The sequence below is a fragment of the Maylandia zebra genome, linkage group LG20, assembly GCF_041146795.1.
Source record: "Maylandia zebra isolate NMK-2024a linkage group LG20, Mzebra_GT3a, whole genome shotgun sequence".
NCBI lineage: Eukaryota > Metazoa > Chordata > Actinopteri > Cichliformes > Cichlidae > Maylandia > Maylandia zebra.
Window position 1 is genome coordinate 30,561,334 of NC_135186.1, and position 13,415 is coordinate 30,574,748.

The 13,415-nt window shown below is 40.5% G+C and overlaps 2 protein-coding genes across 5 annotated transcripts in view; both read right to left on the bottom strand.

The window, feature by feature from the left end:
- Window positions 1–340: 340 nt before the first annotated feature.
- On the bottom strand, window positions 341–7,810 carry rsbn1 (round spermatid basic protein 1). 2 transcript variants are annotated; one of them, XM_004560388.4, is made up of 7 exons: window positions 7,224–7,810; window positions 6,202–6,854; window positions 3,667–3,804; window positions 2,575–2,717; window positions 2,317–2,484; window positions 2,094–2,202; window positions 341–1,980 (listed from the first exon to the last, which is right to left on the bottom strand). In XM_004560388.4, exons 1-7 carry the CDS (start codon window positions 7,765–7,767, stop codon window positions 1,444–1,446), a joined length of 2,292 nt encoding a protein of 763 aa, XP_004560445.2. In that variant the 5' UTR covers window positions 7,768–7,810; the 3' UTR covers window positions 341–1,443. The 2 variants fall into 2 exon arrangements, with proteins under 2 accessions (XP_004560445.2, XP_012777077.2); XM_012921623.3 differs by having other exon boundaries at window positions 6,202–6,836; window positions 7,224–7,809.
- Window positions 7,811–8,212: 402 nt separating this feature from the next.
- The window catches only part of magi3a (membrane associated guanylate kinase, WW and PDZ domain containing 3a), a 108,347-nt gene continuing 103,144 nt past the window's right edge, over window positions 8,213–13,415 (bottom strand). The window contains exons 18-22 of one of the 3 annotated variants that reach the window (XM_012921615.2): window positions 13,236–13,314; window positions 12,886–13,023; window positions 12,585–12,723; window positions 12,200–12,292; window positions 11,155–11,283 (exon numbers count right to left, since the gene is read on the bottom strand). In XM_012921615.2, coding sequence (XP_012777069.1) covers window positions 12,240–12,292; window positions 12,585–12,723; window positions 12,886–13,023; window positions 13,236–13,314 — 409 coding nt within the window. In that variant the 3' untranslated portion in view covers window positions 11,155–11,283; window positions 12,200–12,239. Of the gene's footprint in view, window positions 11,284–12,199; window positions 12,293–12,584; window positions 12,724–12,885; window positions 13,024–13,235; window positions 13,315–13,415 lie in introns of all 3 variants that reach the window. The other 2 variants (XM_012921616.2, XM_004560387.2) reach the window with 2 other exon arrangements.

The window sequence follows — 13,415 nt, forward strand, 5'->3', positions numbered from 1 at the left end:
AACAAAATAACTTAAAGCAAAAATTGGGAAACGTAAAGTCCGAAGTCTTTATATTAAGGGCCATCTGTCAAACAATACTGTTTGGTCTGGGTCTAAACAGAGCGCGTTGTGTGTGAAGTCTTCTTTTGCGCATGCGGGCCGCTTTGAGCGTTCACACTAGAGCGCCTTTGCTGTCGCATTTTATTTGTAGTGTGAACACGCAGACAAAAAAAAAATCGGATTTGATCAAAAAATCGGAATTGAGCATTAAGACCTGCAGTGTGAACGTAGCCATAGTTGCAACCACGTCAAACTCACTACAAAGTGCCTTCTTCAGCATAATGACATTATCAGCTAACAATAAGAGTGTGAATGGAATTTTAATTAAACTGAGACTGAAAGACAGCTGCAACATATTCCCAGCAATAACAATATAATATTTACATTCCAAATTCTGAATACAAACTCCACACATGAAGAAAAGAGTCAAATTGTTATTGCTAAGCGCAATAGATGTGATTCCTTAGTCACTTAGAAGTGCTTTTACAATTAGGTCATAATCTTAAATACTCATCACTGGTTATAAACCTGTGTTTATATGTTAAGCTCGATATTAAGAAAATAAATAAATATCAAAAAACTGTATTAACAGTAAGAAAAAGGCCCTGTATAAAAATGTTTTTTAAATAAAGAACTGCCTTAACTTCAACTTATGAAGCAGACGAGTAAGATTTAAGTGCTTGTAATATATTGTATGTTGCCTCGTTTAAAGGAAATTATACTCAAGTTTAAAAGACGGCATTTGAAAATAATAAAAGTAATAGCTAATTATTATTTCCATAGGCATGATGAATGTAAAAAGTCAAATTCTTCCCAAGCTTTTAAATCAAATAAGAAAGGCCTGGCAGCACTTTGACAACTCAGTCTATCAATGAGAAGCCACAGTATTCTTAAGGTAACATTAGTTCACTTTGCATCGGTCACTGAAACTAATAAAAAAATAAAAAATAAAAAAAAAGATCAGTATCATGCTTCTATACTTACATTTTTTTAAGCTTCTAAATCGATCCACAAGCATTTTGCGACTTCAATTCTTCCATGATATGGAAGCTAAACCAGCTAAACATTCAACATATATTAAAACATGTGCATGTGACAAATGTCAGTCTAAAAAATAATAGTTTCTATACATCATACACAGCTTCTGAATAAAACAGTGAAGCGTTACAGTGAATATGAGAGCAATATAAAATAAGAAATTGTATTATACAATCCCATTAAATTATGTAATTGGACTTACGGGAAAACATGTGACTACATCATAAACAACATTTGAAGATTAAAAACAAAAGCATGAACAATAAGTTAAGTCGAAAAGCTTCCTGATTGACAAAAATGTCAGTCCAAGTCCAAAATTCCTTTACAGGGGAAATATAGGTTGTGGGGGTAGATGGGGGCATAAGGTCATTCAGGGAAGTCTGCAGTGTGGCCATGAGCTTTCGGAAGGCTGGGCTCTTTTGAAGGTGTACATCCAGGGCGGACTGGTGCTAAGAAATGGTGGGGATCCTTGTATGTTGTTGGGAGGTGAGCAGATTTAGCAGGCTGTGGAGGGGCTGGCTGGGTTTCCTGGGAAGGTGTTGCTGGCCTCTGGAACTCAGGTTCTTCGGTTTTAGCCACCCCACCCTGGATGTTGTCTCCCTGTGGTCTTGCACAGGGGGTTATGGAGGCATCAGGCCTCGCAGGGGAGGAAAACGACACTCGACCAGAGGTGGGGCTGAGATCGTTGGGTTGCTGCTCCTCCTTTGCGGTTACGTCTTCTGAATGGTACTCTTTGAGGCGGATGTGCCAGGCGAGGCTGCAGACTGCAGACACGGTCTTGAATTGGTGGATGACGTTCCTTGGGATAAAGTAAATGTCATCGTCACACAGCTGGGCGCGGATATAGCGAATGCCTTCCCTCCTCAGCTGGTTGAGCTTTGCATCATCCACCCATTGAACACACTGCACAAAGAACGAAGACACATAGGGGTTTTATTTTAAAGCAAACAAAAAAACCCCGCTATAATATAAAAAACAAAAAACAAAACACATTGCTATAAAGCCGCACGTCTCACCTGAGCTACTGGAGGTTCGTACAGATCCAGCTGCAGCCTCTGGACAACTTCATTGAAGTCCCCAGCATCAAAACACACTACATCTTTGGTTATACGTGGTCGGTTATTCCTGTAAGAGATTTTAAAAAAGAAACAAAGTATATCGAAAAGTTACTTTCCCACTTCACATATCATGATGCATGAGGTGCTGCTATCGCATCATCTTTATTTAAGAGATACTCACCCTTCTCCGAAATGCACTGCTTTCAGTACACCGACAGCAGCAGTGCTCTGCCAGTCAAAACTCTGCCCAATATGATCAGCATGGGCCTTAGTCCGGTCTTCAAAGAGAACCTCCCTGGGTTCACTGGTTCTCGGTAGGTAGTGCAGATTTTTTACCTCATTCATGGACCTGAAGAAACACACAAGAACAAGAAAACCAGAGGTTACATCATGAGTACTTTGCCTATATACACTGATAAACCCACAGATGAACTTGTACCTGCGCCGTTTGAAAGGAGACTTAGGCATGTCAGCAGTAGGCACCATCTGTTCACCTGGTCGGACCCACATGATCGGCCCATCATCACTCTGAGAGCGACAGTCCAGTTTTAGACTAGAGAGGGTTCCCCATGGGAGGGTCATCTGTGATGATATACACAGACACAAACATTAAGAAACATCAAGGCATCAAGTTTACCTTGATATGCATCATATTACAGCCTATTAAGCATATGCAATTTGCCGATGAGCCCTGTATATGCTGGGTAATGCTGGAGGATGGTGGTAACAACTTGTAACCAGTAGGAATGTGTTAGCACTAGATCAATCAGAGTATTGGTACTTCTTAACATTCCTGACAGCAACATACTGTATTCAACATCTTCAAGTCTACGGCCCAGAACGTAAGTACTGCAACAAGTTTTTGCTTCCTGTACTTTAGGCTTCGAGCATATTCAATTTGAAATAATCATTGGAAAGTCAGGTTCAGTTTTAGAATCACTTTAAATACACAGTCCCTACCATTTAGGATTTCATAAATAAGGCCAAATGAAAAAAATTGCCATTTTTCATATGCAATATTTTGCTTTTTGCAGGCAATAATTTGCTGAAGTATTCAGGACTCTATATTTGTATTTTCTGTGCTCCATTAAGCTTTCACTAGAGCCAACATCAGTTATTGTTTGTTATGCAACACAATGCATGTTGTTCTCAATTTATTTGGATGAATAATGGCACACATAAGGCTCTAGTATACCTCTGGATTCATCCGATTTCTTATGTTAGCATTAAAATAATCACTTAGTGCTAATGCTGAGTGACCTAATGTTTACTGGTTAGGGCACATACAGCATGAGAAGGGTCCAACTGCAGCCTTACAGAACCAAGTAGCTAGTTTCACAGTACTTTGTTCCATAAAGTTAGAGTAAGCAGTAGGTTGTAGAGTGCTGCAGCAATGTATGCATACTCTTGTCCCACTTCTTTAGCATATGGTACACAAAACAAAATTGTTACAAAACCTAAGTGCTGCTGTGTGAGCCATGTAGGCAGACTACAAACTTCCATCTATTAGGACTCTAATATTTCCTCTGACCTTGAGAAATGGTGACTCTTCCAGCATGTCCAGGAAATCTGGGAAGTAATCTCCAACTTCCTCGTCAACGGCTCCAACCAAGCTGATCTGCCTCATGGGTCCTGCTCGATAAGTCCCTGAACAGTAAGTCCGATTCACCTAGGACAGCAGAAATTTTAAATATATTTCAGGGTGTGCGCTACAGTCTAACTTACTGTCTTTGTATACTGCATTTAGACACAAAACAAATGACTGTTAAATGTCAAAACCCGAAGAAGAATGGGCACTCTCATATCACAGATTAATGATTGTGACAAAGCTTCAGTGACACTTTATGGCTAACAGATTCGATTTACTCAGTCACACATCACCTGGTAGCATATTCAAAGGAGGGGGAAAATCCATACACAAGTCACTCTAATGGATTTCTGGCCCGTGTGTGTCTAGCCGACACTACAGACCGTAATCTGTGAGTCACTCCTTTATTTGTAGAAGCACATAAATGCATAGAAAATATACTAGACTACAGTCATTGTAGCAAAATGATCAAACGCTTCATGAATCACAGACGTGATCAGCAACATAAACACTGCTGTTTTATGTAATGACCTAGTAAAATTCTGTAGTAAGTAAAAACAACAACAAAAACATTTTGTGCATTTATGCAGTGGTGAGACGACAAACTGCTGAGCTCTGTATCCTTTTCAGCATCACACATTTGCAGATGTACTGACACAGTTTCATCTTTCTGCAGTTAGGAATCAATTTGCAACTAGGGCTAAGTATCGTCACTGATTTCTAGAATCGATTCAATTCCGATTCACAAGGTCCCGAATTGATTCGATTCGGGGAAATTTTGCCTCAGACAGTCTGAAATATTATAATTCGGATCACTTATCAGTACATATCAATATTTTTATATCTATAAAAAGAAAGTTGTGAGACTTTATCAAAGGTGTAAGCATCACAGCAGATTTGTGTCAAAGTAACTGAGTATAAAACACAGAAAAACATGAAGGCGGTTTCCTGGTCTGAGTTTTTATAGCAGATGACCTTAAAAATATTGTGCAGTCAAAAACGAAGTGAAGCAGAGCAAAGTTACAGAGGTTTGATTAAAGACACAGCTAAGCCTTTTCCAATTTTGCATAATTTTAAAAAGTTTACATTTGTTTAGTATTGAACGGCAGAAATGAGGCTTTCTTGTCAGAAGTAAGTAAAACAACCCAAAACAAAACAAAACAAAAAAAACAGTGGCCGACACCATAGACTGGTGGGTAATAAGTAAGCGAATAATGCAAAAAACAGAGATTTTTAGATGGAAAACTATTCCTGAGAGAGAGAAAGAGAGAGAGAGAGCTCATGAAGTGGGATTTTATCGTGGTGGAAGCAAAACAGCAAAAGTAAGAGGAAATTCGGGACAATGTTTATGTAAAGCGTAGTTTGGATCTTCTTTTGCTGCTGGTTCAGTTAATATTGTTTGGAAAGAGATCAAACCTGCAGCTTCAGAATCAGCGCAAAAAAAGGACGTAAACACAAAGCGCCCGCCGATGGTTGTAGAAAGTTCGTGAGGTTTAACTTGAGATTCTGGCATTTCGGGCAAAATACATTTATATTTAAAAATCGATTCAGGATTTTAATGAATCGATATCACATTATCCAAGCCAGAATCGATTTTAATCGATAAATCGATAATCAAAACCCACCCCTATTTGCAACGTCATGAAACAACTGTGACTGTAAGTGCCCTATGAGAACAAACGCAGCCAGCCACCAGCAGTTTATCAACTTAATGAGAATATACATTAAACACAGACAGCTACTGAGAGGCAAATATTTTTGTACCTCATTTAAGATCGTGGCTTTTGTAAGACTTGCTCTGACTCACAACAATATTGATTTTATCTAAAATTTGTTTTCGGTTTTAGTGTATCGCATCTCACCAGAAAAAGTATCTGCACCTGATGTATAAACATTGGTGGAGTGAGGGAACTCATTGCCCTTATGGGCGATGCTATCCATTTCCACCATCTACAACTTAAAAACACTCAGTCTGATAGTTTTCGTTCATGACAGATAATCTCAGCTGTAACCTGATTTACTACATTTATGTTTTTGCATCTCTGACACAAAAATGTTCTTAAAAACAAAACAAAACAAAAAAAAAAAAAACCCAAAACCCAACATATTCTGCAAGTTTAAATTTGCTCTTCCCAAAACTACCCCCTCTATAAATCCACTTATGCTCTGATATTATAGCACAAGAAGTTTTGTACTGTTAGTTGATTAAAACCAAGGAATCTTTACACTAAAACATCTATTAAAAGCAATATATATTTAACATTTAGTTAGTTCCATTCATAATGGAAATTACTCTTTTCAGCCTTTTTTTAAAAATAAAATAAAATATTTTAAACACAAATTCATGCTGATCAGCATCTAACCACTCTGCTCACCCCAAGCAGTGTCCTGTACTGTATTTGTTTATGGAAGTCACGAGGGATTCTGTTTACATTTTTTGTGTTATGGTCAAGAGAACCCTTTGCCCTTTTCACATACCTGAGACTGAAAGTTGGCAATAGTGGTAGTCTCAATGTCTTTCTTGCCCATTATCTCCATTTTGACCGGCGTGTTGGGGAAGTTGAAGGCAAAGTAGTCCAAGAAGTCCGGTAGGTATGCAGCTGCATTGTGTACTACTGACAAGGCATATGAGGCTGCACCTTTAGGCTTTTCGGCAAAAGCCAGCTTCAGAAATTCCTGGGCAAAGCACTCCATCTCAGCCGGACTAAGACAGGCCAACTCGTCAGCATAGGCGTGCAAGATAGACCCCCCACCATTGGGTTGCCTTTCCTCGTGTATGAAGCGTCCATATCGTGTTCCTGTCTGGAGACAGGAGCTGCGGATGTAGTGGTCCTGGTGGGAAAAGAAGGGGGCGTGAACCTGTTTGAGAGCATGGAGGTGGGCCGGGTAGTCGACAGCATCTCTGCCGGGATGGTGATTGCTTTCATGCTTAATGTTGCCAGGCAGAGAAGGATCTTTTCCAACCCCTGAGCATACAGTCTGAACGGCTTTGTTGTGCATGTGTCGAACCTTCTTGACACCTTGCTCATCCTCATGATTCTTCTTCTTTTTTTTCTTAAGGAGATATTCTTCTAGTGTTAAAGACTTGCCATTCTCATTGTGAGGCCTTGGCTCTACAAGTAAATGAGCAGCTAAAAGTTAGAAAAGAAGGATGTGCATAAAAAAAAGCTGTGTTTAGCTCTGTTCTTTAGTCAACCCATAATGCAGCAGACTAGCAATGATGATTAAAGGGAGGTTCGGGGACATATTTTCTGTAAGTTTTACGTATTCATTGCTTCTTTTTTTCTTATTTACTATCAAAGGATATACACTAGGTCAGTTGTATAGCTACTCTATAAATTGCACTACTTAACAGCAAACATTACAAATTGTTGTAATCAAAAGACTCACACATTACATGCCATTACTTGTCATTCAGATCCCCCCAACATCCATCTTCAAATGCCAACAGTCTTTAAACGAAAGTAAATAAATAAATAAATGAAAATAGCAAAGCTCACCCTTCTTTTTCTTCAGTTCGGCGTGTTTCACATTTGCTTCTTCATTTTCCTTCTTCAGCTTTAGTTTCAGGTCCTTATCCCTGGGCTTTTCTTTGAATTCCTGGGGCTTGGCCTTGACCACTTTGAGAGGCGTGAAAGTGAAGAGCGCAGGTGGCTGTGAAGGCACCGTTTGCTTCTTCTGTAGCTGCTCCGGCACCTTTCGCGGCTGAGGCGGAGGAAAAATCGGCTTCTTCGTGCCGTTGGTGAGGCTGTGATTGTGATGGTGGCTGTGCAGGACGAGCTTGTCCGTGCTGAAGTTGTGGGGCTTGGGATTTTGCTGCAGCTGATGCGGCTGATGGATCCGGTGCTCGGCATGTTTGTGATTATGATGGTGGTGATGGAGCTTCACGTTTTTCGCTTCTTTTTCAGACCTCTCCCGTTTGTCGGCCAACGGTGACAAGTCCCTTTTCTTTTTCTTCTTCTTCTCTTTCATGAACCGCTCCAGACGATCCCTTACCATCTTGTCTTCTACTTTGGCACGGAGCAAGTCGACCTGAGCTGCCATCTTTGCACGTACAGTAGTCAACAATTTAAAGGACTCTGGGTTCCTACTGCGCAGGTCCCCGACAATATGTAGTCCTCTTGCCGTTAATTTGTAGTTCCCTTCGCTGATTTGAGTCCATTGCGCACGCGCAACGCATTGATCTGTAGGTAATGTAGTTTAAAGACGGCGCATGGCTGCATGGGAGTTGGAGTTTGGAATGTACTGAATGCGTGCGGCTTTGCACGCACACACCTCCGCTCAGCTGACGTAATGGTTAACCCACTGGAGGCGGAGCTTTTGCGTTTGCAGCGGGTGAGAGCTGTGAAGTAGCAATATTACACGCCACAACGATAAACCACTGTAACCGACTCCAATTTGAGGTAAAAATATATATATTTTTTAAAGTTGTCATCATAATGCAGTGGCACACCCACTAGAGGCGTAAAAAGAGGACAACACAAACATGTTGAATCAGTAAACCTTTATTTATCAGTGCATGAACAAAATGCCATGACCAGATTATTATTATTTCTTTTGAACCACTTTATAGCATTTCCTCTCAGTTCCCTTCCCTTAAAAAAATAATGAAACAATTTAGAGGATTTTTTTCCTGCATGAAGGCAAATATTTATACAGGTGCTGTACAATTTATAAACATTTACAACTACCATGATGTAAAACTAAAAGTTTTTTTTATATATTTATATATATATGTATATATGTTGGAGCAATACAAGGCCACAGTATCATACATGGTAATGGCATGAACAGTAATTAATACAGTATCGCATCATAGTCACAATAAAGTGGACAATAAATTAAGCAGTGGTCTTACAGACCCACAGATGCATGTATTACTGCTTCACATCCTTATGGGTTGGGTTCAAGCAATAATTTGCTTGTGAACAGCAGTGTATAAACCACTAGGTGTCTCTACTCCACAGGAGAAACACTGGAACGATGCTACATTGTCATTTTAGAGCAGGGCAACATATCCCAATAACTTTTTTATTACACTGAATTTATTAAAAAAATAAAGTTGACAAACCTTAGATTGTAATTTCAAGCCAGACTCCTAAAGAAATGGTACTGCCAATTTCATGCACTATATGTTCAATCACCAAAGGGTGACTATTTGGTGAATTCTTCAGGCATCTTGCCTATAATGGAGCATAATATTAATACTATACTACTTAAATCATGGGGGTCATGTACTAAAAATAATGATCAAAAATAGATATTTGTGTTGGAACCATCTGTTTTTGTGCCTATATTTATGGTTAACAAAAAGACATATCTTCTAATGTTTTTAGTAAGTTAAAAGCCAGATGTCTCACTTCTTACAGTCAGCCTCTGTTAATTCAATTCATGTATAATATGAGTCGATATATGTGTAACCACTTTGTTAAATGAGATATGTTTCATTTTCAGTATAGTCGATGCTACAGTGATATTTAAAATACACAGGCCTACAAGTCAGCTTGTATACGTACACGCAGGCAGAGGACCTAAAATACAGAGCTGTGAACAGTCAGCAACTTTATGAATCAGGCTTGAATGAAATTAGATGCATAAACTGCAGTCTTTGAATGTATTCTTTTAGATGGAGATGCTTATCTACACGTTCCATTTCTACCTTGCCTCATCAAGTCCACGTGAAAAGTGAAATTATGTGTACTAACTGTTCTGTGTACATTTAATTTCAATAAATTACATTATGCTTTATTTTCATTAACACACATATAACAAACATTAGAACTATAACCACAAGTATCTGGTCTGCTGATTTATGCATATAAAGCTCCAGGGTAGTCTTTCCATTCTCTGATATGCTAAGGGAATTCATGTCTTCGCATGTATGAATGCAGTCACACAGACGATTCACGACTCTAGTCGGTCTCAAAAAACAAACCATAAAGGACTTACAAGACAGTTTCGCTTTTAAGACAGCGATCAGAGAAAATCACAAGTCTCAGTTTTTAAAACATCCATTTGTGACAGCAACAGTGAGTTAGTCTCACCTGGAAGAAAAGCTGTGATTGCATGTGTATGCCTTTAAACCTTCAAACGTGACACACGTAATAAAAAAAAACAACCCCAAAACAAACAAACAAAAAAAAATCTGGATCCTTCATCGTGGTGGGGAGGAGAGCAGTTTATCCAAAAAACCCACAAACAGTCTCACAGTGAGTGCAATTAGGAGCAGCTTCTTTATATTACCGGAGTCTCTGATTGGCACAAAATAGACGTCATTGTTACTTCCAAATACCACACTCAGAACCCATCTGTTACACACATGCTTACACATCATTATACAGTACAAATTCTCATGTAGGTACAACGTGTGTCGGATCAGATATCAGCAGCTTGATGCAAACTGATGTAGGCAAAGTGGTTGGAGAAAAAAAAAATAATCAGGAGCAATGAGAAGCTATGTTGCTGGTTGCACAGTGATCTGCTATGTCAGACATGTCTAAAAAAAATAATCCTTCAATTCTGAATTCATGTTTGTGGCTCAGCTTTTTCTTTATATATGCAGAGTCCTGGCAGGGTTTCAGATATCTGCATATGTGGTGTCCACTCGGGACTGGATCTTGGCAGAACTGGGAACTTTCCACGGGCCCGGGGTGATGGGACCCTTCTTGCTGGAAGTGTTCCCATTACAGCTGGGGTCTGGGATGCTACTGTTTGAACCTCGTGGGTCCTTTTTATTCACTTCTTCAGTTGAACCATGGTACTTGCCATCTCGATGTTCCTTGTCCCGTTTGTCTCTTGCGGTCTTTCGGCTCAGTGTGCCACCATCAGCGTCTGACCCCACCCTCTCCCTGTATGCTTGGGAGTTGGATTTTTGGACCAGTGCCTCTTGCTCAGCCCTCTTTGCCTTTCTGTAGTAGTCAGTGGTTCCCCAGGTTTTGTCTCCACTCTCTGTAGCTCCTCTTTCCTGCCAGTAAGCTGAATCAGTCTGCTTGTACCTCAGGTCCTTCTCTTCTCCAGAGGCAATATTGGGCTTTTGGCCAGCTGGGCGCCTGGGGCTGTGAGGCTCCTCCAGGTTGCTCAAAGGCACGGCAGGGTCACGTTCCCACTTGGAGCCTCTCTGTCCCTGGGCTTTTCTGTCCTTGCTCATGTCCTCCAGGGATCCGCTGTGGCCTTGGTCTGTTTTTCGAGGGCTCTGGGAGCGATCTATGTGCTCCCTTTGGCCTTCAGTGGCTCTTTTGGGGCTACCATTTGCGGAGTCGCTCCTGCTTGTTTTATTGGTCTGGGTGCTTGGGCTGGTGGTGCGCTTATGGTTAGGGTCAGAGAGCTGCTGTCCTCTTGGTTTGTTAGCCTGCCTACCATGCTCCCTCGCAGCACCAGGGGACCCACGTTCTATGCCGTCACCCCCAGGGAACTCATCAGGGGCAGATATTTTGGGTGAGGATGGGGAAAGTTCAGAGGTAGAGAGGGAGACAGAGGATGGAGAAGCTGGAGATGACTGCCCATCAGATACAGAGAATCTGGGAAAGCTTGAGGTTGGAATGGTTACTTTGTCCTTTGAACCTACAATGCAAGCAGCAGATAATAAGAAAAAAGTTTGAGCTAAGCAAAAAAACTGCTATGTGAAAGCAAAGAAACTGCAGAAGCTAAAAAAAAAATCATAACGAGATATTTTTTGCACATTCAACAAAGATTAAAGATGATTAAATAAGTCATACAATAGAAGCGCGATATGCTCAGTTTTTGGAAAAAAGATTTTTTCCGTCTACCACACTTTCTGTAATAGTCCTTTGTAATAGCCCCCTCTAATATATTTGCCTTGTTTGAGATGTGTATCAGCTGACAACGTAGCTATCAATGAAAAGGTGCTAGAGTTCACTCAGCACTGACGTTTCAATTTTCCCCAGAGCTGATAAGAACTGCACAGCTGTAGTTGAGAGCAGATATATGCAGCAGAAAAAAACAGAGAGAGAAAAGTGAGCGTGATGGACTTAGAGGTGCTGAAATGAGCTTTTGGATTTCTAAGAGCAACAACTCATTCAAATAATTTGGTCTTTGGATTGAAAGATTGATGCCAGTGAATAAACACAGATCCTTTTACTACTTTTCCACTCACTGATCAATATCTGGTTAAGAACTTCTCTCCAGGCATCCATCTTCACTCAAACTAAGGACGCAGTGAGTGTTCAGTGGCATCTTGTTTTGTAATACCCTTAAAAAATAACCTGTGGGGCTCAGAAGCCTTCCAATGCTCCTGCAGGCCTGTTTGTTCTTCTAGGACTCACTGCTTTAGTTCAGCCCTCTAGATAGTCTGGTTATACTGTAATACATTAGGTTATTACTGAGCTACAACGAACTGATCTATTCAGGCTGATCATGGGGGATGACATAGTGGATAGAGAATAACACTTTAATTTGGGAGTTAAATCACTCTGAAAGGAGAGTTCTAAGACAAAAGTAGGTGGAGTACAAGGATTACCAATGTTATTAGGGACAGACCAAGAAAAGCAGTGAGGCCTTTAGTGATGCTCTGGTTTCATGTAGAAGCACAGGGTGGAAGAAGAGTTCAGACCTATAGAAGGAAGAGATAAAAGTAGAAATAGACAGCCGTGCTAGAGCAGAAAACAGAGAAAGCAAGGCAGATAAAGAGCACAAAAGGCAGATCCAAATAGCAGTAGTAAAACAGAATGAGAAGAGAGAAAAGTCAAGAAAGCTTGCAACACATGCATGAGAAAAAGGAAACTCGGCACCCTGCTATCTAGCATATCCATACAAAAGCTTCTCTATATGTATGACTAATAAGCTATTAAGTAGATCTATATGCAGCGGCGACAACATGCACGCAGTGCTCTGCAATAACTCACTGTGATCCGGGACCAAGCCCTGGCCAGGTCGGAGAAGTAGATGAACTTTATTGCCTCCTGCTTGGATCAGCTCAATTGCCCGAGTGTGTGTAATGCCCTGTGTGGCCTCGCCATTGATCTCCACTATTTGATCTCCAACCTGACAAATAATAATAAAAGAAAAAAAAAATCTATTAACATTAACTTTTCCACTGCTAGGGGCAGGATGTCTCATTTTGCCCGAGGTACAGTGCTCTGTGAGAAACTCAAAGCTTTGATTAGGAACTATTGCACTTCAATAAAGTGGAGAAAGAAAACATACATGTATCCTGCCATCTTTAAGAGCGGGTCCCTCCTCGGCCAGTCGAAGAATGAACAGCCCCATGTTATACTCTTTCCCTCCTCTCAGGCTGAAGCCGAAGCCCCTCTGGCTGCGTTCCAGCTCCACCACAAAGCAGCCCTGTTGTTCACAAGAAAGATTGTGAGCTTTTAAGACTGAAGCAATTGATGCAAAATCATTCCTGAGGTGGAAATGAATCTGGAAAATCTATTACTTGGTTGATATATATCACGATCAAGAGTTTCTGGGGATCAATTGACACCAGGGCAGAATGACAAGATTACAACCATAAAATACTACAACTGGGGAAATATAAACATCAATGGCCTCACCTGCTTAGGGCCCGATGGAATGAGAGTTCCTGTCCCATCTCTTGGTGAAAGATGATTCTTAGCCTCGGAGTCACCATTCCTACCCCAGAGAAGATGCATTACAGTGTAATTTACTATAATATGACACTAAATATTTACTATATTTAGAAAACAATATTTCAAAGACATGAAATAGACGTC

What these genes read in the sequence shown, in the direction of transcription:
- rsbn1 (XM_004560388.4), bottom strand. Translation starts at nt 7,767, where the DNA reads ATGGCAGCTCAGGTCGACTTGCTCCGTGCCAAAGTAGAAGACAAGATG. An exon ending in TCTCCTTTCAAACGGCGCAG is followed by an intron (nt 2,485 to 2,574) that starts GTACAAGTTCAT and finishes GTGTTTCTTCAG; the next exon opens with GTCCATGAATGAGGTAAAAA. An exon ending in GCAGTGCATTTCGGAGAAGG is followed by an intron (nt 2,203 to 2,316) that starts GTGAGTATCTCT and finishes AATCTCTTACAG; the next exon opens with GAATAACCGACCACGTATAA.